Genomic DNA, 24,383 nt, shown 5'->3' with positions numbered 1-24,383 from the left:
TTTCCTATTTCCTTCAATTGTCTTTCTTCCAGATTGATTAGGCCTAGTTATGTTAATTGTTTATCATCCTCTAAAACATAATGCTAAACCCTTTTTTTCCATTTGGCAGCAATTCTGTACCTTACAGCAATTCAAGTTCAGTGGGATACTCCCCCTTGAAATGGTAACATCAGGGAGTTGACATATTCTCAGAGTGTAGGTCCAAAGCTGTGCAGAAATTGCTATTAGAGAGTCAAGCCTATTCATATCACCCAGCCTGGTGGAAAAGGGATGCTGAAAAAAAGAAACTTCTGAGTATAAAGAACAAGTAAAAAAAAAATGTTATGAAATCAGTGACCTGATCATAAACTGTGAGATTGCTAACATGAGCACTTCCAAGTTATTTTAAATTGCATCAACTCATCTCCCAGTCTCTCTTGACTCCCACACATTGTTCAAAATGGTGTCAGTTCCTGCAAGAAAACTAGCTAGAGAGCTATTTTAAAATAGGTTTTCACAGTATGTTCACAGCAAGTCAGATGTCTGCATGGATTTGAAAATGGTGCAAGTAGCAAGAGATGGTTGGAGATGCACATTCAGTTTTCCTTTGACCTTTTACCTCCCCTGATTTGTAGCCCATATGGTGTTGTATATGTCAGGACATTTATGTTTTATGTGTCCACTGTGTGCAAAAAGGATTTAATCTTCCAGTAGACAGGGCAACATGCATTTGGGCCCATTGAGAGGTAGACACTGAATATCAAATAGACAATGTGATATTAAGGGAGAAAGCATACAACTGAAACTGGAAATATTTTCCATCTTCTCATAGGTCATTAATGCAGTTAACTGAATGCAACTAAAAGCAAAAAATGTCAGTGTTAGTAGATATTTATAAATTCTTTGAAATAAATTGATTTCTTCCACTTGCATATCACTTTCTAGCCACATTATATGGACAGGTTAATAGCCAATTATTTTTTAGGATTTGTTGGCCACACAGAGTAAAACAGAACAAGTCTTAACTAAGTAGATTTTTTAAAAAAATAAATGTATTGCCATTCTGAACATAAATGAAAACATGAAATTTTAATGTGTCTAAATAGTCTCTTTATTAATGTCTCTTTATTAATTTTCTCTAAATTAATGAGGTAGAGTTCTTTGGGTAACTTAGATAAAGTAAGTTGTGTTTTCTATGTGGAACTGATGAATCACCAAATCACTATACTAAGCAGGATTGAGTTCAGCCTTCTTCAAATTTTAGAATGTAACCTTTATGGTTTATATTAGTACCAATGTATAGAAGCTACACAGTTGGAGTTTTTTTTAATAGAAATTCAATTTTGTGCCACAAAGATTCACTAAGCTGTGAAACATCTCCAGATTGTGAATCTTTCTTTTGAAATGTCTCCAAAACATGAAGATATTTTTGAAGAGTTGAATGGCCAATGGAAATTGAAAGGCCAGTTCTCACCGAAGTCCAGAGTGGAATTGTCTTTACATGGTTTTTTCCTTATCTTGAACCTTACTGTGCAAGACAAGTGCTGTGCTGTTGTTAAATGTAAGATTTATATGCTAGTATATAATATTAGCTCCTTGGCCCTGAGTATTAGATTTCTGAGAATTTCTTTTAGTCCAGAAAAAAAGGTGGCATGTTAGCAAAATAATTATTTATGCTTCTATAGACTCTTTGTTATACAACATGTATTTGAAAGAGACTGGTAGCCAAAAATGAAAACAATTATGTCATAATGAACTTAGTTACATATATTCTGTTTATGAATATAAACAGATTCATGTTCATCTTAAAATAATTATGTTTGAAAGACATGTGGAGGAAGTATTCTGAAAAGAGATTAAAGGTTCTTTGATGTGTGTTACCAACAGTTCCCAGTGAAACTTAAATACCTGTTATCATCTAGCAAAACTGTCACTGAACTCTAAACTAACAGAAGTATTTAGGTATTCAGAGTCCCCCCAACAGCTGTGAGACATGTAACTTCTACAGAATGGACAGGAAACAACTGAATAATCCATCCAGAATGATTTCCAGTGTCTGTTTTCTGAAAAATAAGAATTTCTTTTTAGGCCACTGAACTGATAAATGCAGCACTTTTTATATACATACACGTGGGAGCAGCAAGTATTTTAGATGATAGTAGCATGTGGACCTTGAAGTTTCTACAAGCTGAAAATAGAGTTGTACTTAACAGCATGTCATTTGTGGAGTGTCTAACTCGAGCTGTGCAAAAGCAGAGAAGACCAGTGCATTTGTTTTCCTCCAGTTTGTTTTGGTGTGAGGGGAATGTGAACTACCTATCTCTCTCAGGTGGTGAGTTCATGGAGCAGTGAAAGGAGACAACTCTACACTTTGGCTGTCTCTTGATTGTGTTTAGGAATGTGTCACAAGCTGACACTGTTCTGACCACTTGGTTTGAAAGAGTACAAAGATTTCCAAAGAACCTTACAGATACAGAAGACTGTAGATAGGTAAAGGGTACAGCACTAAAATACTGAGTCACCCTTTCTTAGTGTCTCAAACCTGAAATCAGTACACTCTGGACACACTGCCAGTCTCTGTGAAGCATCCGCCCTGCCACCTCCTGAAACTCTCTCAGACATTTTGAAGTGGGCTCAAATACCAACTGCTATCAAAGAGCTTCCAGCAGTTTGTCTGTATACACCTCAGCAGATAAATGGCTCTCCTTGCATTCCTAGCTATCAAAATATTCATGACAATTAACAATTTTTCTGTAGCATCCTCAGATCCAGAAGAAATCCCAGTATATCAAGTATCTCTGCTGTGATGATGTAAGAACTCTACACCAGTGGATCAATGGCATCCGCATTGCTAAGGTAACCTCCTTTTGGCAGTCTTGCACTCTTGTCATGAACTGCTGTCATTATCTCTTTGAAACCATTTACAGTTATTAGCAAAATACATGCTAAATCTGATTTCCCTGTGATTATTCTGGATGTGAACTGTTCAATCCTCTTGCAAACTTGATTCCCTAGCAAAATTGTTAGGCTTTGTTGTTACGATAATTCAGTAATCGGGCCCATTCTTCTTGATTCTGTGCACTTCAGTGTACCTGACATCCTGGCTGAACTTTAGCCAGCTCCCATACAGATTTTAAAAAGAAGGTTTATGGGAAAAGAGAATTGAGAAAACAGAATTGTTTTCTAAGATCCTCAGGTTGACTTAGTTTATTCATTAGCCCATTTCTTGCCTAATGCTCTATCTTCTAACATAAATAAGCTGGTTTTCTTTCTTTCAGTAACTTGCTAATAAAAAGAATTGAGGCTCAGTTGACTGAGCCTCTTAACAAAGAGCTCATTGTTTCTTTATGGCAGGGAAAAATGGAGAACAGAGAAGCCAAAGGTGGAGCTCAATGATCTGAAAAGGGTAACACAGCCTATATATAATTGTTAAATTTGTTTGTCGTTTTGCTTAGTATGGGAAGCAACTCTATATGAACTATCAGGAAGCACTGAAGAGAACAGAATCAGCATATGATTGGACTTCCCTGTCTAGTTCCAGTATCAAGTCAGGCTCCAGCTCGTCTAGTTTGCCAGGTAATGATGCGATCTATCTCATAATAGAAAGATTTAATTACCTTTTTATCATCTGCTCTCTGGTGACCTCAGGAGAGACTATTGCAGGAAATAGACTGTTTTTCCAAGGTCTTTTATGTTATGTTTAGTCTAAAACATAGACTTTATTTAACATATGTATATATATAAACATAGAAAAACCTACATTATTGTATTTCTTGCAATGATGTATCTGTTTGAACAGTACAGTACTTTCTTGTTCGTCTCCAAAACTGGATATTTTTCTGGTATTGAGAAAAGGAAACTTCCTCTGAAATTCCTGGGCCTCTATCTTCACCTGTTTGAGAAATCAAATACATATTTTAACGATGCATAGAGTGTGTGTGTAGCTCTTAAACTGCTTTTGTTGACTGAAATATTTTAAATTGGAAAATGAGAAATAGTCTCTGTCCAAAAGCAAAGATCCAAACAATCTTTTTAGAGACAAACTTTGAAGATACTGTTTCTGTGTCAAACTGTGTGTGTCTGCAGTATTATGTTCCTGTTTACCTCTCATCAGAACTGGGACTGGTTTTTTGTAGCACGTAACAGTTTAAAAATGGATGAATTTATATAGTCTCATTTCACTCTTCAGAGCTGACTGACACTTTGCCAGGTTATTCTGAATGCTCAGGAGCAAATTACATTATTGAAGACAGGGTATTGTGTGAAAGCGTTTTGTCTGTGTCAGATAGCAGTGAGGTAGTGATGCTAATTGGAAGGGTTCACAAAGTGACCTGTGAGAACGAGCTAAGCTAATTCAGCCGAAATGGGAATTTTTTGTCAACTATGTGGCACAGCTTGCCAGGTGTAGCACTATTCCTGGCTACTGACAGTTTCACCATTCAAGCTGGCTGGTTTTCTGATAACGTTTCTCTTCTTGTGGGGAGCGGAGCTGCAGCCCAGCAGCCATGTGAGTTTGGACGGAGCTGCCTGCGTGTAGATGTTCTTTTTACCCAGGAGAACTTGTGACTATGTGGAAAGCAGGTGACAGGCTGGATAAATCAGTCCGGTAGTGGCAGCTGCTGTGGTTTCAAGATAGCCCATGCGACCAGATGCTGTGTTTGCTACTTGCAGGATGCACATCATTCTTTCTCTTGCCTTAAGGAATGGAGCAGTCTAAAGCAGACTGCTACCTTGGGTAGCATAGTTTGCCTGTCCACAGCTTACATTCAATGTCTCTTTCTAAGGTGGTGCTGGAAAGGAGTTCTGGAGAGAGTAGGCTGCGTGTATTACATGAAATGGGACTTTTCCCAAAGTGCAGGAGCTGTTGAGTGTTTCAGAACGTATACAATGGCAGCATGTGTTCACTTTGCAGCATGTCTAATGTCTTCAGATTTGGTTAATAACAGCAATCTGCTGCATTACTTTGTTTTCCAGACAGCAACGGCCTGGTTGTGAGCTAGAGCTCATGCAGTGTCTAGTGGGAGCAATGTCCTTTGGTGGGATAACATGCTAAACAAATGTGAACAATATATGACACACAGAGTTGCATTATAAGCATATCGACTTTACACTTATATTCAGAAACATGTGCTAACTGGTTCTTACCTTTCTTCTAAACAGAATCTCAATCAAATCATTCTAATCAGTCTGACAGTGGAGTTTCTGACACCCAGCCAGCTGGACATGTCCGTTCCCAAAGTATTGTCAGTTCCATGTTCTCTGAGGCCTGGAAACGAGGCACTCAACTGGAGGAATCCAGCAAGGTAACAAGAAGACTTTAGTTTGAGAGCCAACACCCAACAAAATGTACGAGCAAGTGATACCTTTTCCACCTCTGTCTTGAGTGGGATGTCCTCTCTTTTTAACTCTATATTATTGACAAACACTGCCATAAAGTTGTTTTTTAAGGAATCACTTTTCCAGGGAATTCAGCCCTGGAACTTTCTTTTCTTCCTTTTTTGTGCACAGAAGCCCTCTGTTCTTTGAAGGCATGATACAGCCCTACCCACAGAATCCTATTCACTAATGTTGAAAAAAGACAAAATAAAAAGATCAGCTGTTAACAAGTTGAATGAAATTCTTTCACTAAGATCTTTCTCCAGTTAACTAGACACACTGTAAAGATGTGAACAACTGAGACCTGAAGGCAGATGTATTTATTAAAGAAGTACTCCAGTAGCTTTTACTCAAATGTTTTCTATTATATTCAGTGAAAATGGAAACAGTAATCACATATATGGTCAAAGTGCTAAAACTGACAGCAGTTGAGAATTGAGGCAGATTTAGTATCTCCTGTTGCTGGTGCAGACTTACAAAATATTTCTAACCCACTGAAGCCCGGGGCTCAGGTCACGTCTGTTGTGGTTTGGTTAGTTTGCTGTCCTTTTTGTGGTAGCTGAGTGGTGTAGTTCCTGGGGAACACTTCCAAACACAGCAGAACGGCTGCTTAAGCCAGTTTGTTGTCAGGTGCAAAGGAATCTCCAGGTTCCTGAAGAGCTGTGATGCCAGTGTTAAATGTGTGGAGGTACATTAGTGTTGGCAGGATGCTGTGAGAAGCTGTCTTTACACATAACAATTTTGAATCTTCCCCAGACTTCAGGTTCAAGCATTTAAAACCAAAACCAAGGGTCACTACATTTGACATTGGTGCATCAAATAAATAACTATAAACCATCCCATTATCAAATACGGCAAATGTGACACAATGTGAAGACTGACATGGCTGCTTTGGGATTCATAACTTTTCTGCAGTGCCTGCTGGTGTGGAAATTGTCTGATTCTCATTGTAATGTAGTACTCAGCCCAAGAATGTAACTTGCTAAATTGTGATCCAAATATTTCTACTGCATGTGTGCAACACCTGGTGCATGTTCATAAGCAGGTGACTTGTGTACAGGCTGCCTTGTTTCTGCAGCAGTGGGGTAGATGAAAAATATAGTAGTACACTTGAGTCTAACTAGCATGTATCTGACAGACGTGAAAGAGTACTGTTGTGAGAGCTGTAATGTTGTTTCCTAAAGTTTTGGTTTTAATGGTAAAACCTCTCTGAGCTTTTAGAGAAAAGTTTGAAGTTTACCACAGTGGGGTCACTGTTGTTCTTATCAAGTCCATAGCGCTGCTGGTAATTGCTCATTTAAATAAACCCAAATAATTTTTATGTTATCTGATTAAAGCCATTTTAGAAATAAAATATTCAGACTGCTCCCTGTTGAGGGCCATCTGTGCTTCAAGATTTTAATCCATTTGAATTCCTTTCTATGCACAAGTCTGAGAAAAGGTATGTTTCTCACTCTTGTGCATAACACAGGTGAGTAGATTGCCCTAAAACTTTCAAAGAATACAAATTTACCTTCAGTGAAACTACAGCACATTTCTTAACCTATACAGGTGTGGCCCAAGGAACTTTAGTAAATCAAACTGGGAGTGGAAAATATTAAACTGTGTGGCAAGAAAGGAAACAACAGTGTTGAAAAAAAAAAATAATTGACATGACAAGGTATTTGCAGTGATTGTGAGACATGCTGGTTTAGGCAAATGAGTCTCCAGACAATTATTTCAGAGGTAGTTATGCCACAGTGCTTTGGTGACAAAGCTGGCTTAAGAAACTAATATGGGCAGGTTGCTGCAGTGGCAGAATTAATGGAGACTTGTCCAGCCTATCCTTTCCCATTCTGCAACAGCTTTCTGCCACGCTGTCACCCTTGTCTCATCCCACTCAGCAAGCAGAGCAGAGCAGAGGATGGAGACAACATTGATAACATTGGCCAGCTAGCCAGGATATTGTCCTAGTTGGCCATTGACTAACTGCTCAAGTTAAAAATGGGTGAGTTCTGCTTGCTTTTCCCTCATTTGCCAGGGGCCAGTAACTTCAAAACAGCTTTTTGAAAGTGAAAAATATATAGAGATTTCTGTCATATTTGACAGAAATTTGTGAACTAATCCAAAATCAACTAGCACAGGAAATGAGGTAGCAAACAGTTCAATTGCAAAACCTTGTGTTCTAAGGAAAAACGGCTAAAAAAAGCACAGTTGGTATTTTAATAATAGATACTATTACTTTTGTAGCATTTCTGAATTTCAGGTAGTCATGAAGATGCATGTTACAAATATGAATGGACACTATGCAGCAAGTAATTTTTCAAGATACATAGAAAGATGTCACATAGTTATAAGGACAAAGAAGGACAATCTACTGTTTCGAAGTTCTGCTATAAGCAGAGTATCACTGACTGTGTTCTGGATGTGGAAATTCAATTTTCCACATCAAAGATAAGAGGGGCTTCCCCTCCAGAGGTGCACAATATTCTTTTCCCTGTCCTGAGTGTTTAATTTGCTCCCTGTGAAAATGACTTCAATGGATATTGGGAAAGTTCTGTTTCAAATAATATGTAAGATTAAAAAAAACATGTTTCCCAAAATGCAGGTAATCTGTCCATTTCATATTTTGAAAGATTGCTCTTTGCCCAATGAATACTTTACTCATCTGTTCATATTCTTCACAGTTGGGCAGTGATGTCAGTCTGTTACATTTTGAACACAGTATTTCAACTGGGATGCTACAAGAGGCATCAAAATGCCTTCACACTGTGTGTGCTTTAAGTGACAAATTCAAGCTTCTCCAAGGCCTCACCATTCAGGAATAGCTGTTCTGTTTTGACTTGATCTCCCTCTCTGTTTTATGTCGCTTTTACTTTTTCCTGTTGCCTTTTGCTGTCTCAGGTGTCAAAAGTGAAGCTCAGCACAGCTAAAGTCAGCACACCCGTGGTGCCTTATACAGGGCACAGTTAAGGTCAGGTGGTGCTACTTGAAAATTCATTAACCTGGGTGATTGAGATAATGGAAATTTACAGACTAACACTTGCAAGAGATCAAGATTTCTCCTGTTTTGTTACGTGAACACCTTGATTTAGCTCCAAGTTACACTCTTGCCTTCCAGAGCTATGGTGACAGGTAGAGGCACACCCCATGTGTGTTGTAAATCACAGTTTGTTTCTGAATCTAATCTTTTTGGTTTTCTGTGCATATAGAAACTGTGCACCTCTGTTTAGAAAAAAGCACTATGCAGACTTGCTCATATAGTGCAAAGGAGCATACTGGGCTAACTTGCGGCAAAGTATCTACTAACAACGTATAGGTACCCAGTGTGGGCAGTTGCCTTGTCCATGTTGCATTTCTGATGCATGTTTCTATGCTGTGCACTGTGAAATTCACAACTTGACTGGTAGCCAAACCACTTTGTATTAGAAGGATGTTTATAAACTCAAGTAGTGAAATTACCTTTTTCATTTTTAACAGGAATGGGGGCTTACCATTTTAGAGAAACAAATTTAACTTGAGCAAAACCCAAGGAGTAGACTAAAACATTGCGTGCTGCTTTTTAAAACATTGCTCCTCCCCTTAGTCAGCGTTTCCCCATCTTTCCTTTCTTTTTCTGCTTAACATAATATGTTGCATGTATAGCTTTTCTTTCCTGAGCTAACTTTTTCTTGCAGATCTCTAAACATTTCCTTCTGGGCAAATTTTCCTAGGAAACCTCAGTTCTCCCTCTTTTTCCTTTTGGTTTTTTTTTCTTTTTTGCCAATCTTGGATAGGAGAGCATGTGAAGTAATAGGATCTCAGCAGTATTCCTGCCTAGAGCTTGCTCTTTGTGTGTTTTAGAGCAGTTTGGGATTTCTGCATTTGGTAACACTGGACAGTGTAAGGCCTGAGCTAACCGCCCTAAAGGCTGGACAGATGCTCTTGGTGGCCATATGTGCTTTAACTCTAGTTGTACTGAGCTGAGGAGATGTTGCTCTGCCTGATGTGCCGTCATGACTGTGGTGCCCTGGGCAGGGCTCTGTTTGGGTTATTATACTTGCCCAGAGACAAGATTCTCACTGGGTGCAGCTGCCTGCCCCACAAAAGGGACAAAGCTGGTGTATTTTCTCCCGGACATTCACATTAGCTGCACTGATTCTCACCAGCTCCCCTCACTGCCTGCCTGGTCAGACCACATGGTCCAGGTTTGTCAGTACGCTGAATTGTCTCTTGCTGCATTGTTTTGCTAATATTTCCTGCATGCCGTAATCTGCCACTTAATTTTTAATGACGGGCACATTTAGACCTTGACTTTCTAATCTCTTTTTCTCCCTCCCTCTCTCCCTCCCTGTCTTTTTCTTTTTCTCTCTTTCCACTCACTAAAACTCCCTTGCCGATAGGCCCGAGTGGAGCCTGTGGGTCGGCCCTTCATGTCCATCGCACCTCCCGTGTCCCCGCAAACCAAAGTGTCAGCCCCCTACGCAGCTTCGCAGCCGTCTCCCCCGCTGCCCCCGCCGCCCCCCCCCGCCCCCGCCGCCCCCACCTCCCCCCCCGCCCCCCCCCCCCGCCCCTCCCCAGCCAGGCCGCCCCATCTGCAGGGTCGCCCGCTGCCATGTTTGTCAAGTACAGCACCATCACCAGGCTGCAGAACGCTGCCCAGCACAGCGGGCCTTTCTCTAAGGCTCCCACCGCGCAGCAGGGCCCCCTGCCCCCGCCACCCTCAGGGAAGCCGCAGCTCCTGGTGCCCCCCAATGGGGTCATCCCGCCACCCCCCGCCTCCCCCGCCACCCCCGACGCCGGGCTCGGCCATGGCGCAGCTGAAGCCGGTGCCTTGTGGCCCCTCCGTGCCGCAGTTCACGCCACCACCGCCGCCCCCCAAAATCCATCAGGTTCAACCAAATCTAAACCAGGCCACTGCCACCTCCTCGTTGCCACCACCTCCTCCTCCTGTGCCTGCGCCACCGCCACCCCAGGCACCCCCAAAGCCTGTCATGGCAGCTCTCTCCCAACAGCCCAGTGGGAAGGCAGCATCACCAGGGGTCACACATGTTGTCCCCCCCGTGCCGGCTCCATTGCCCCTTGCCATAAAGAGACAACCAAGCGTCACCTCTCCCCAGGTACCTCCACTGCCTCCAGCCCCTCCTGGCCCCACTCCCCCGCCAACGTTCCCAAAGCAGCAGAGTTTCTCTGTGAAGCCTCCTCCGTCCCCTCAGTCCCCAGTGCCATCAATAGTGAAACAGATAGTTAGCCAGTTCCCACCCCCTCCCACCCCACCTGCCACTGAGCCCCAGCCTCTGAAGCCCCTTCCACTGAGCATGCCTCCACAGTCACCCCCAGCAGTGAAGGCAAAGCCTAAATGGCAGCCAGCTTCTGCTCCCTCACCAGATTTCCCCCCTCCTCCACCAGAGAGTAGCTTGGTGTTTCCTCCTCCACCTCCTTCCCCAACTTCCTCTGCAGGTTCTCCCCCCCCTGACAAATCAGGGTCTCCAGTCAAAAAGACCAACAAGACATCAAGCCCTGGAGGGAAGAAACCACCTCCAACACCTCAGCGAAACTCTAGCATCAAGTCCACCAGCTCCACTGAGTACCATGAGTCCAAGAGACCTTCAGTGGACCGCCTTGTCAGCAAGTTTGCACACCCACCAGAGCCGTCAGGGTCTCCTTCAAAGGAGTCATCTCCTCCTGCAGCCCCTCCAAAGCCAGGAAAGCTCAACCTCTCTGGGGTGAGCCTGCCCATCGTCCTTCCGCAAGGAGGGATCCCAGCCAAGGCTCCTGCTCTGGGTGTGTCTGGGAAGGAACCTGTGGTCGACTTCCCTTCGCCACCATCCGATTCAGACTTTCCACCGCCACCACCTGAAATAGATCTTCCTCTGCCACCAGTTGAGATCCCGTCTGTGTTTTCAGGCAGCACCTCCCCAAAAGTGGCTGTTGTCAATCCCCAGCCTCAGGCGTGGTCAAAGCCGCCTGTGAAGAAAGCGCCGCCACCCACACGTCCCAAACGCAATGACAGCACCCGACTGACGCAGGCGGAGCTCACGGAGCCGCAGGGCTCAGCCAGCCCCCAAGTGCCCACCTCCCCCAAGTCCAGCCTTAGCGTTCAGCCGGGGTTCCTGGCAGACCTCAATCGGACACTGCAGCGGAAATCCATCACCCGGCACGGCTCCCTCTCCTCCGCACGGATGTCCAGAGCGGAGCCCACCGCCACCATGGACGACATGGCCCTGCCTCCGCCACCGCCAGAGCTGCTGGCTGACCAGCAGAAGACGAGCAGCTTTGGGGGCACGCACATCTCCGGCTATGCAACGTTACGGAGGGGGCCGCCCCCTGCGCCTCCTAAAAGGGATCAGAACACGAAGCTGTCACGGGACTGGTAGGCCCCAGATCCTCTGTGGCCGCTGCTCTCTGTGGCGTGCGTGTTGCTCCACCATCGGCCAGCCTGCCACCCTGCGCACTGGCAGAGAACGTGGGGATGTGGGTGACAGCCCCATCACAAGAGATGATCTCAAACTGTAGCTATGGCTACCTGTAAAGACTCTTTCATGGATAAATAGTTGGGAGTTTGGGGGTGTTGATATTTTATTGGGAAAGGTGGGTAGAGAGGTATTAGACTTACTCTTTCAGTTTCTTTTATCCTTCATATGGATTGGACCAAAACCCCATTTTCTTACTTTTTCTGCATTTAGGGGAGGGGGGAGATGATATTTTGTAGTGTCTGTCCACGTGAGACATGTTTGTGCATGTATTATGAGTGTAGGTATATAATATATTGTGATATATTTCATCGCATTTATAGGAGATAACCAGAATGTTTTTGTAGAACCGTATTTATTGTTTCAGTCACTATATTATCTGGAATCGGACTCTGTAACTAGTCAAGTCTTGCCACAAAGATGAAGATGTAGGGGGCACTTTAAAGAATGGTAGAAAACAAACCAAAACCAAACCAAACTGAACCCCACCCACAAACCTCTTGGCAGTTTGCGGTGGGTAAATGCTGCAGAGCTGAGGTGTTCTGCTAGTAACATTGTCCATGGATTGAAAAGTACAGATGCAACATACCAAAACATTCTGGTCATAATACTACTGAAGATGAGTATGTTCTGAGGAAGAAAATAGATTTTATATATAGTGGGCTGGCGTGAAATATATTTATACTGTAAAGAGCCTCCCCCTCCCTTCCAAATAGTTTAAAAATATCCTCCGCTACAAATTATTTCAAAGTTTATTGTCCCTGCAGTAAGTAGGATGAATATATATTATTCCCATCCATTGGGCATTCTAACTCATAGTAGACCGGATCATTTGTTTCTGTGGCTCAAGATGAATATATTTGTGTTAAACCCCTTCTGAAAGCTGCCAGGACTCCTGCAACTGATGCCGCCGCACAGGGCCGCCCCGCGCCAATACATCCCCCGCAAGTCTAATTCTTGCCCTGGATGAACAGGTAGGTTTCTGTAGAGCGTTTGTGCTCACCCAAGCATGCGCAGCATACAGTCTCACCTTGTCTGTGCCTGATGTGTCGTCTTTACAAAAACAAGCATTGGGAAACATTTGAAGAAAATATTGTTTGTCATTCATTAGGAACTGTCAGGAAACTTTTTCTTCTAGAAAGAAAGGAGTGACAATTTCAGGCCAAGCACAGTGGGAATTTGACCTGCCAGAGACTGCAACCGACACATAAACCCGTGAAAGCTGCACTTCTAGCAGTCAATGGACAACACTGGAAAAATAACCCAGCCTTGAGAGGCTAATTTTTTTGCTAATCATTTAATTTAAGGGCCCACATAAGTAGGTGATAGACTATCATATTTGCTTTGGGGTTTTTGTTTGCTGCCTATTCACTTCCAATCACCAGATCAAGTACAGGAGTCCTTTATCAGGTACTTCAGTAGCTCAGCTGTGCAGTCCCATGCACTTACTCAGCGTGATGTGGTAGGCGTTGTTGGCTGAAGCACTCTGAAGTATCCTGCATGTTCGTCGCAGGCAGCAGTACTCAGCCTTTGGAAAGGAACCAAAACAGCTGGACTGTACCTACTGCGTCCTCAGTTTTTACAACTTCCCTCGTCACCACGGGGATAGTGTCAAGGTGCAGGTGGTAGATGATTTTACTGTTTGTTTACCTTTCCTCCAAAAGCAAATTTTAAATGCTTTGCTTCCCCCAAAGAACGAAGCAAAGGAAGTAGCTTGACCTGGTGTGTGTAAAAAAGATGTAACCACTCTCATTAGAGTAATTCAGGCTGATACACTTAAGAAATATTGTGACATTTTCCCATTCCTTTTCCTATTACGTGTTTTCAAAAAAAAAAATCCAAATAATACATGTCTTTGTGAATAATTTATGAACAGGAAAAAAAGCTTTGCAAATTAGAGGGGGAAAATGACACATCTATAACTATGTAGTTTTAAATAAGTGCATCATAAAAAGAGATGAATTAATGGTGCTGTCTCTGCTGACCTGTTTCATATGATTTTTTTAAAAATCTGTTTCAGCACCTCTGGAAATTGTTTTAATATTTCAGACTAGTTTTTTTGAGCAATAAGAGTATATACCATTGTGTGCATTTTTAAAGCACTGCTATGGAAAGGCACTTTTTTGTATCTTTCAAATTGTTCACAAAGTTTTATTTCTACTATTTTTGTGCTTATAAAGTGTCCTTAAAAGCATTGGCATTGTTGATTTTTAGCATGCCGAGTGTAGCTGGTGAATAACTTCCCAGGGAGGTTGTTGAGCTACACTGAGGCTCATGGGTGCTGTGATTTTCTGCATTGGTCCTCCTGCTGCATTGTGCTGCATCAGCTCCCGGGGCTCACACCAGAGCCAAAGGTGCGCAGGCAGAGCCCAGACTGCACAGCTCTTACTGACGGCAGGGAAGCAGCACCATCGCCTGCTCCCTGGCAAGATGCATCTGGGCTGCTGCAGCCTGTGTCCCCAGGTGAATTCTGCTTGCCCCATCTGTTTTTCTTTTCTTCCAAGGCAGCTCCACTGGTGGATGTCAGTTCCAGCCCTTTTTCTGTTCATTCAGCGCGGGTACCTCTGGGCTTTGGACTCGGCAGAGTGATGTTTTGAGTGCAGTTTCCTCAGAGGCGTCTGAGCCTCATTCTCCTGTGCCCCAGTCCATTTACCTGTTATCTCTCCTTAGATCCATGCTTACCGCTGCAGGCTGCTACTCAGCTGCTGGGAGATGGAAGTTCAGCCTGGAAGGTGGCAGCCTGTATTCCTTCTTGTCTAAGCCAGTCCTGATACAGAAAGCAGCTTGCTTTCCCTCAGCTGAGCACTGAAATGTGGCTATCGTGAGGTTCAGACAACCTGATTGCCTTTTCCGCTTATGAGACCTCCTCATTGTAACTTGCTTGTATTTACTGTTTCTGTGGCAGTAAATATTTATGCCTTATTTGCAGGTAAGTTCTTTTCCCCAGTGTGCACTGGTCTCATAACTGCACCGTTGCATTTAAGTCAGAAAACAGAGGGGCTAGATCTTGGATATGTAGCAAGAAGCTTCCTGCTACAAACATGGGCTGTAATACTTTTGGCACTATTAAAATGAGTAGGTGAGAGCTGAGCCTTGCTGCTCTGGACACAAAGACAGCAGATGCTTCGATGCTCCAGTTCCAGGCAAGTACAACTGTAGTTGCCTGGGGCAGCTATTGGACAGGTGCCGCTGCTGCAGGGGCAGCTGCCTGCGCTCACCTGTTCCGGGTTGAGCCTTCCTTTCCTCTCTGCCACGCAGCAGCAGCAGGGTCCTGTCCTGCCCCCTGCCCTGTTCAGCCCAGGCCCTGTGCCTGCAGCACAGGTGTGGACAGCAGGGAGCTGGTCATCTCTGACACTTTTGTAGATAACTCAGGGCTGAGGGAGTTGCTTTAGAAGGGAAAACTAGGCTCTCGTATCAGCAGTAAGCTTAGAGTAGAAATGATTTTTAAAAACCACAGGTTCTAAACAAACCACATGAAACGTGTGACATGGGTATGCCAGGGGTGCTGTTTAGTCTTTCAAACTGTGTGGTTGTGGGAGGAGGTTAGGCACACGTCTCGCAGTGAAATAATCCTACTCCTTTCTATGGAAGAGGGAAGCTCCTGCAGCAGACCACCAGTGCTTACCCTGACCTGGTGCATGACCCCAAAGCCAAAGAGTTCCTCTCCTGAACTTTGCAGATTTCTGCAGGGCAACAGTAACTGGAGGTACCTGGATCACTTTGGTTTCAGGTCTGATGGGAGAGGGAGCAGCTTTTTCAACAAGTGCATTTTACAATTTGCTCTTCTAGACTTGCATATTTAAAGTTTCTTAATTTCTCGTTTCTGTGCCCTTAGGCAGCCAAGTAACTCAGATCAGCTCAGAGGTAAAGTGTGGCCAGGGCACTCGGAGTTAATTTTTTTCCCCTCCACAGTTAAAGGAACCAAAAGTGCCATTTCAACACCAGGACAAAAGTGAAATTTTCTGCTTATTGTAGGAAACTACATAGAGCTAAATTGCTTTACTTCAGTGGCATCACTGCAGGTAAACTTATTTCATCTTCACAAAGCCCGGGGAGGGTGTGGAGTCTCCTTCCTTGGAGGTCTTTAAAACCCGCCTCGATGCATTCCTGTGTGACCTGATCTAGGTGAACCTGTTTCTGCAGGGGGGTTGGACCAGATGATCTCTGAAGGTCCCTTCCAACTCCTACTATTCTGTGATTCTGTGAATACAGTCATATTAAAATCAGTTGCACTTCAAGGAAAGCAATTTGAATTCCTGCCAGAAGGTGGTGAGGGTGCAGCCACACCATCTGAGTGTGGTTGACTTTTTTTCCTCGTATTCATTGTTAAGGTGTAGATTAGGTGCTTGTTCAAACAGTGCTCCTCAGCTGGAGGCAAGAGGATTCTTGCTACTTTGGGAGAGGAGACTTTTTCCCAAAGCCCATTTGTTTGTGGCTCCTGGTGCCCAGCATCACATTCCCTAGCACAGACTCCAAACCAGAGACAATTTAACACTACAGGGGAGTTCTGGCCATTTTTGTAATGTGCTGGTGGGTTTTAAGGTTTTATTTTGAAATTGTAAGTTTGGTAATTCTTCTTTCTTTTTCTCCAATTAAAACACAGCCATGAAGGCTGGCAAAACTATATTCGAGCTCGGGGGTCAGCACCCAGCAAGCCCTTAGTCATAGGCTCGGTGAGTTTTGAACAATTTAAGACACTGAACTGCAAACCAGGTGACCACACGTGGTTATCCCTCACAATAAAGTGATTGCCTTTAACAGGGGAAAAACAGGGCTTTGGGTTGATGGCTACGTGGTGCTCTGAGGCACACCACAGGGCAAGGGCACAGTTAGCACTCTGCTCACCAGAACCAACCCCTGTGGCACCGAGGAAAAAAGCAGGAGCAGGAACTGCACTGTACACAGGGCCACCAAGGCAGGGAGGCTGTGAGGGAAGCGAGTGAGGAGGAATTTCAGTAACAGAGTTTGGAATCCCTGTTATTTAAATGGTTAAAGGCAACTTGTCTTCTAGAAGACTTGGGAACCAAACCAACTGTTCCCCAGAGGGGGAAGTAATTTCCTCTCACCTTTCCCAAGATGCCAAAGATGCATTCAGAGCTAAATTCCAGGAAGACAGGTGTGCTTGCACCAACCTCTCCCACGGTGTTAGTGGCAGGAGCCCAAGTGCTGTGGGTGCACAGCAGTCGTTAGTAAGAGCAGGGGGGGCTCTGTGCCAGGGCCCAAAGCTCCTGCCGTTACCCACAGCTGCAAGGGGCTCAGCAAAGGCACCCAGGCCCAGGCCTCCCTGCTGCTCGGTCATTCGGTGCACCACTATAAAACTTGTACTTCTGAAAGGAAAACTAAATGCCTTGTCACAGGTTGCAATTCCAAATCTTAAGCCTCCTTCTGGTGGACTGCAGTGGGAATTGACTGGAGCAGCAGTTTGGTTCATATCTTACACTAATTGTTAGCAGCCACTGGTGATACTCTGTATAATACCAGGGATGCACACGTAAGAAAAAGTGTCATTGCAATGATGATTTGTCTGTGCAGCAAACTTGTGCTGAGTGCTGTAAATACATTCATGTTTACTGCTTTAAGAAGAAAATTGCACATTTTATCTTTCAACGGGATTCCCTCCCCTCTTCTTCCCTTTCCAAAAAAGAAAAATCAAAGCTCTTCTAGACTGATAGCTTCAGCTTGAGGGGAGCTTTGCCATATTATAAATATATATAAATATATGTATAAATATACTTTTTTAAGCATGGGAGAGGACAAAAGAAATACTACATTATAGAGTACCCAATATAGATCATTATACAATGGAACATGCACAATTCAATAAAGATGTAGTTAAATTTAATAATCTGTTTTAATGCTCTGTCTTGCCAGTTTCCTTTTTCACCATGCTCTCAAGGCATCAGTGGTTCACCTCTGGAAGGGTCAGGTTGCTGATGGGCCTACAGGTTATCATTTTGATATAGCTCACTCTCACTGCTGCTCCTTTGCACAGTTCTTTCCCAAGGGTCAGAACTGGCTGTACCAGCAACACGGTGGCAGGCCTGAAGAGGCCCCAGAGCCAAGGCTCACCTTTCCCTCACAACTCATGGCAGGTTAAGTGCTGCTGTGCCCCCTCTTGAGGTGCACTGGAGGGAATGGTGCTGTGCTCTGCTCAGCTCCTGGGCCTGCCCCCACATCAGGCTGCCCCTGCCTCAGACCTCAGCTCTTAGGCCTGACAACAGGAAAGGAGCAGCCCTGCAGAGGGGCTGAGGAGGTGCTGGAGGCTGCTGCAGGCCAGGTTGCCCACAGTCACGCTGCTGTGGGGCCAGGCTGCGTGGCCGGGCTCCTGCACACGGCCCATCCTGTGCGAGAAGGCTGCAGCCTGAGCCAAGGCCCATGATGCAGGCACGGCACAATCATCAAACACACGGGCTGTGCTTTGTTCTTTTTATTTAGGGCTCGTAACAAGAGGGTTTAGTACACAGCAACAGTTAATTCCAAGTACAATTAAAAAAATTTAAAAATTGGGTTTTGCACTCACTGGAAGGTGGTTCAAATGGCACACACAATAAAACATCAGTGGCGGGCATACAGCTCCCCAGGCAGAGTCCTGGGGCTCAGTCGCTGGCAGCGGGCTCCGCACTCACCCCCTGCAGCAGCAGCGCCAAAAGCAAAGCCCAGCGTGCTGCTCCTCTGCCTGCAAACCAAAGAGGAGCTGGAGGGTGTCTGCTTTCAGAAAAGTGCATGGACAAAATCCATGTTAGACACTGACACTTCCAGAGAATTCATAGAAACTACTTGTCCATGCAAGTTGCAAAAGACACTTTTTCAAATGTGAAAAGAAGCACTTGTTCTTTACAAAAAAATCTCAGACATGTCAGCACTTTACCAAGGCGCTGTAATGGAAATGGGTTTGTACACAGCTCTTCCTCATTAGTCAATAGTGGTAGGAGTCCTCTGAGGTTTTAAGAGAAATGGGATCAAATGGACCGCAGCCATTTCAGAGAGCCCCCTGGCAGTGGGCAGCCAGACACAGGGTGTAGGCTGCACCTCCGGGCAACAGGCTGCTGCTGCCCACACTCATCTGTAATACATCTTGTAATAAGCACAGGTGCTAATAAAGTTATTAAGTTTAGAGTACCAAAGAAAAAAACCCACTTCCTGCACAGGCAGGAGATTGCACAAAACACGAGTGAGTTTTTTGGAATTAAAAGCAGCAGAACACCATGGTCCGTGAATGAAGTTTTTGTAAAAGAAGGCTGCTCTCAGCAGCCTTCAACAGGACAGGAGCTGGGAGCCCCACTATTCTTGCAGTTTCAAACTCAAAAGTAGATCAAGAAGACTGTTACTACACACTGACTTTGGCTACTGAGCAGGGGAGACCCCAAAACAATCAACCACAAGCTGTTTCCTTCTTGTAGTGTTCTGACCTTTGTGTGATACCATATTATTCACAAAATGTTTCTGTGCCTAATACTGAGGGATGCCAAAGGATGGAGAAGGTGAATATAGCTGTGAGCACAGTAAATTCTTGCAAGTGGTGCCCCATAATCTGTAGCCCATCATCTACCTGCCAGTGCTTGGCTCACCACACCACCATCTGCTCTAAGGATAAGGGTCGTATTTGCCTTAGCAAGTGCCACAGAGCTCTGTGTTCCTCACTGCCACTGCTGTCCACATAGGAGTCCTCTGCCCTGGGTTTGTAACATGTCCTGCAATGCTGCAGTGCTCCATCTATGACTCTGGATGCTCCCAGCGGCAGCCACAGCACCTGGGCTTTCCCATCAGCACCCGCCAGCAGCTCGCCCTCCTGAGAACAGAGGCACTGCTTGTTTCACCACGTCCTGTTCCACCTCACTGTAAATGCTCCCAGCTTACTGACCTGCACAGTCACATCCTTTGCATTATGCCTGACGCCCAGAGTACCAGAAAGAGCTAATTTCCAGCAGCAAGGCACATCCATAGCACACAACAGGAGGTGGTGAGAGTTGCTGGGAAGAGCACACGTCAGGGACACCACCATAGAAGCACAACGGTTTGCAGTGGTTGAACAACCCTCCTGCACCTCTCCAACACCAGGCACACACTGCTGGGCAGGCAGCTCCACCTCTGCCACAGGAGCCCCAGGCTGGCTGCTGCTGTGCTCCCTTTGTCAGCTGAAATGCCGTAGCTAAAAGTGCCTCATTTCAGAAGTTGCACCACTGCCAACATCAACTGTGGCTGTCACCAAGACCCTCAACAGCAAAGAAAGAAAATGCCCAGGAGCTGTGAAAGGGGAACAAACTGCTCTAGCAAGAACTAGCCACCTATAAGCCTCCCTGGCACCCACTGGCAAGCTTCCCAGTTGCAGGCCACCGGGGCTGTGGGGAGCTGTGGCTCCAACCAGCAGCAATGTCCAGCTGCTTTCCGGAACATCCAGCCCGACAAGCTGCACAGACAAGCTGAGCCCAGTGCAGTGATGGGGCTCCCACTAGCGCTCATCACTGTGCCACCTGCCCTGAAGACCACCTGCAGCTGCCAGGCCCTCGGCTCCATGCAGCCTGTGCCAAACTCTGGGACTCTTCACGTGCAAACCTGACGCTCCTGCCTCGCCACTGCAACAGTGGCTGCAACAGCCACTGACAGAAACAACCTGAATCCATCACAGGGGGGAATAAAAGACAAAGAGGGGAACAAAAAGTACTGTGTGAGACAGATGCAGCCTCAGCCACCTCTCAGTCTGGAAAGAAGGCACCGAAATAACCTGCTTCTGCACTACAGGGGGACAGTCTTGGTCAGACCTCCTCATGCAGGCCGATGGCAGAGAGGCAGCTGTAGTTAATAGCTCTGTCCCCGGAGCCAAGAGAGCAAGGGAGAAATCCCTGTTAAGAGAAACCAAGGCAAAACACACCACTAGAGGATGCTGACCAATTGCTGTGCGCAGCAAAACCAGCTGCTGGGCTAAACAGCTTGCACAAAGGGAGAAGCAGATTCATTTTGGCCACGCAGCACTCTGGGCTGTTCTGGAGTGTCTTCTTCCCCCACCGCTCTCTCATGCATACACGCTGCTGATTCAACAGCCTACAAGACTGAACGCCTTCAGCTGTGCCAGCAGAACTTGGTGAAGAGACATGAAATACTGAGGTGTTTCACACACACCCTCTCCCTTTAAAGTAAACATGTAAATTAAAAAGGGGCAGCAGGGAGAGAAGTTTTTGGAGAAGTACAAAGGACAAAACTGGAAACACAATCCTCACTGACTTTACTAGCATGCAATCTATGTAACATTAACATACAAAGCCTGTTTACCTTGGCTTGGTCTATGACCATTACATCACATCATTCCCAAAGAAGCCACAGAATTAAAATCTGTACAAAATAAAAAATATGCAGAAAACTCAACAAATCTCCTTACATTAGTACTGCATAATAAAGCATAAAACCAGCAGGAGGTGACCCAAAAATTCCATCCACAGCAGTTCTTGCAGGATAAACAGTTCCACGTGCTAACAGCAGGGACCATGCTAACCCCTGGCCCAGCAAAGTCAGTTCTTTAAGGAGCTGCATGCATTCCTTTCAAGGTTGTGCAGCCCCACCTGTGCTGAGTTCTGGCAAGCACTCAGCCCTTCCCAGCACTCACGACGCTCTGCGCCTTGCAACTGAACCACCACCTGCATGAAGGACATGTGAAGTACCCACCATCCCCAGCCGTCAGACACAATCAAGCACATGCTTTTACTCCGATGGAGCTAAAGACAATCCTCACTGGTGCATGACCTCCTAGCTGGAGCACGGGTGCACACGGAGAGGTGATCAGCTCTCTTCTAGTAACTCGCTGAGACGCTGTAATGATGCATTTGAGCCCTGTGTGCTCAGTCTTTACCACACACTACCCAGGGCAAGCGAAGCCAGGAAAGCTCTAACGGTCCTGGAAAACAGCCACCCTGTGAGCACCAAAGGCTTGTGCAACACTGCTGTTCAACTGCCCTGCCCTATGACAACAGAAACAGCCAGAGCAGTCCCTGCACAATCCATGTTTCTAGGCTTGCTCCCAGAGAAACCATGGGCTGAAAGAACTGACCACGGCTGCTTCTGGCACTTCCTGCGAGACTAAAGTTTTCACAGAGCAAGATGGAAAGTACCTGCTCAGGCTAACACTCATCCCAATGCTGTCAGCTTCCAAGAAAGACAAGAAGTGTCTTGGCTACTCAACTGTGGATTGAGAAGAGATAAAGTAACTTCCACCTTTGCACTGGTTTCTTCAAAGCTGTACCTCCTGCAGGCTTCAACCAAACTGGTTCCTTATACCATGCCACAGGGTTTAGCATCCTCTTACGCAAGCTCACAGCAGGTGATTACATCCATCCATGGCCCACAAACACCCCTCACCTGTTTGTTTCCTTCTTCTTTCCCGTTGGGCAGCTATGGCTCCTCCCTGCCCAGATTTGCACCAAACCCACTCCTCCATCCTGATACTGCACTAATTGCCAAGGACTGGGCAGTCCACTGTTCGTGTCCACCCCCTCCCTGGCACTCTGCTGTTCCCGTGGCCCGTCCCACTGTGGCCCATCATGCTGTGGCACACTGCGCTGGGCACCAGCTGGCACTTGCCCAGGCAACAGGAAAATGCTGTCCAGGCAGACGCCCTGGCTGGGGGGGCTCTCATGGTACAGGGGCAGCTCAGTCTGCAGGCTAACAGGACTGCAACAGGAGGTTTAATCAGGTCACTCTGTCAATGCATGACATTTACCCAAGGATAACAAGTAGTCCTTCCTCAGGGCAGACTCGTACAGCCATCACTTTACACTGATCTGCTGGGCAGAACCACTGAGCAGCATTTTTAATTGAGATTGGATTAAAGCAAACTATCAAGACAAGGGGCTACAGAGCCTTCACTTGGTATTACTCTACCCCAGATCCACCAGTGCAGCTCAAAATACCTATTTCTTTACAATAAACCATGGAGAGGGCTGGGGGAAGAGCTAGGACTACTACTAGTTACTGCTTGGATTTCCATGGGAAACCAGTACACACAACAGCCCTTTTTACTTCCACTGAAGAGATTTTGGCAACAGACATGAAGACGACAATCTCCGTTTGTCCTGCCTCTGCACAGGGCTCTCACAGTACATATGCAAATCTAGTCATCAAGTACAAAATAGCCAATTTACACTACCTGATTGGATTTTTAAGATTATATTGTGCATAAGACTAAAGTTGGGGGTAAGTTTCTCTAGTGCAAGCAGGCGTGAATAGACTTGAACCTTAGATCACAGCCCCTAGAGTTCATCCTCAGATCCCAGGAGGACCTGTAAACTGTTTTGCCTTCACCGTTAACGGTATCTGAGAGTTCCGTTTAACCCGGCAGCTCCCATGGCGAGCAGCTCGCTGCAGAGAGGAGCACACGGACATCAGTGCTAAACATAAAACAAATCTGTGGCTTTCAAAAGATGAGGAAATGGAGGTGGGGGTCCTCTGGGCTGCAGCCATCTTCATTGTCTAAATTGGAAAGCGTGTAAACAAAAGCCATCTCTGTGTGCCCCTGTGTCAGCCTACATGTGCAGAGCAGCTGCAGAAGGGTTTATGCTAAAGATGTACTCAACTAGCTGAAAGTCAGTTATAGGAATGGCTCTGCGTAGAAATCCCATGTTTGCTAGCACATGGCTTCTTCCAGCTGCACAGGAGTGTAGCGTAGGAACAGGAAGGATGTCCACTGGCCAGTAATCCCTCAGCGCAAGCATCCAGGACATCCCAAGTGCCAGGCACTGCTGCCAAGGGTAGTACCAGGGGGGCACACAGGATTCCTGAGACAGATCCCAAAGCCTGTCAGAAGATGTCCGAATTCAAGTGAAGTATCAGCTGCTCAGTGAGTTTGTTACATCTGAATGGGTCAGCTTAATTCAACATCAGATGGCTCAGGATAGCCTCTGCTGGCAGCCGGAAGAGCCATTTGTTCAAACAACTCAAATCACTATTGTTTTATAATTGGGGGTGGGGGGGGAAGACAAACAAAAACAAAAACCCAAAACAAACCCAGAAGAGTGGTTGTTACAATTATCCTTCATTCAGTTATAGTGGATGGGGCCCCAGAGGCTGGTGGAGACCTGGGAAGCCCTGACAGTTCCTGCAGCAGGAGATGCAGCGTTCTCTCCTCTGGTCTTTACTCCGAGTAATGCATGATGGACTCCACATAGTTTCCTGGGAAGAGCCCTGTCACTCCATTCATTACACCCTCATACCAGCCATCATCATTTTTCTTGATGACATAAATGATGGCACCTTCCTGAAATGACAGCTCATCTTCTTTGTCCTTTGTGTAGTCATAGATTGCCACCACTAGGAAAGAACAGAGGAGGGCTGTTAGGAGAGGAGTGGGGGAGGGAGGGAAAAAAAAAAATCAATGACCTAGTATAAAGTTCAGCCCATTCCAGGCAATTCCAGAGAACTGCACTGACTCACCTCTGTGTGTGCAGAATGCTTGTGCTTCATAACACATGAGCCAGCAGGACTTTAACTCTTCTATTCTTACCACTTCCAGGTCCACCAGAGGAAAAGTTTATAAACATGATAAACTTCTGGTGTGGAAGGATAAAAGGAAGTGGATGTACCTCCCCCATGGCTATGACCACTCAGAGCTAC

The 24,383-nt window shown here is 45.5% G+C and overlaps 2 protein-coding genes across 9 annotated transcripts in view; one reads left to right on the top strand and one right to left on the bottom strand.

Moving 5' to 3' along the window:
• RAPH1 (Ras association (RalGDS/AF-6) and pleckstrin homology domains 1) overlaps nt 1-17,631 on the top strand; it is a 98,936-nt gene extending 81,305 nt beyond the window's left edge. The window contains 7 exon segments of the mRNA XM_062004627.1: nt 2,737-2,835; nt 3,435-3,555; nt 5,140-5,282; nt 9,717-9,833; nt 9,835-9,870; nt 9,872-10,084; nt 10,086-17,631. Of these exon segments, the coding sequence (XP_061860611.1) occupies nt 2,737-2,835; nt 3,435-3,555; nt 5,140-5,282; nt 9,717-9,833; nt 9,835-9,870; nt 9,872-10,084; nt 10,086-11,690 (2,334 nt within the window). The 3' untranslated portion in view covers nt 11,691-17,631.
• A 567-nt stretch (nt 17,632-18,198) lies between these two features.
• The window catches only part of ABI2 (abl interactor 2), a 75,311-nt gene continuing 69,126 nt past the window's right edge, over nt 18,199-24,383 (bottom strand). For all 8 annotated transcript variants that reach the window (XM_062005076.1, XM_062005083.1, XM_062005075.1 and 5 more), the window contains one exon: nt 18,199-24,080. In XM_062005076.1, the coding sequence (XP_061861060.1) occupies nt 23,905-24,080 (176 nt within the window). In that variant the 3' untranslated portion in view covers nt 18,199-23,904. The remainder of the gene's footprint in view (nt 24,081-24,383) is intronic.

The sequence above is a fragment of the Colius striatus genome, chromosome 11 (genome assembly GCF_028858725.1).
Source record: "Colius striatus isolate bColStr4 chromosome 11, bColStr4.1.hap1, whole genome shotgun sequence".
In the NCBI taxonomy this organism is placed as follows: domain Eukaryota; kingdom Metazoa; phylum Chordata; class Aves; order Coliiformes; family Coliidae; genus Colius; species Colius striatus.
Note: the sequence above shows the minus strand (reverse complement) of the source record. Positions and strands in the feature narration are given on the sequence as shown.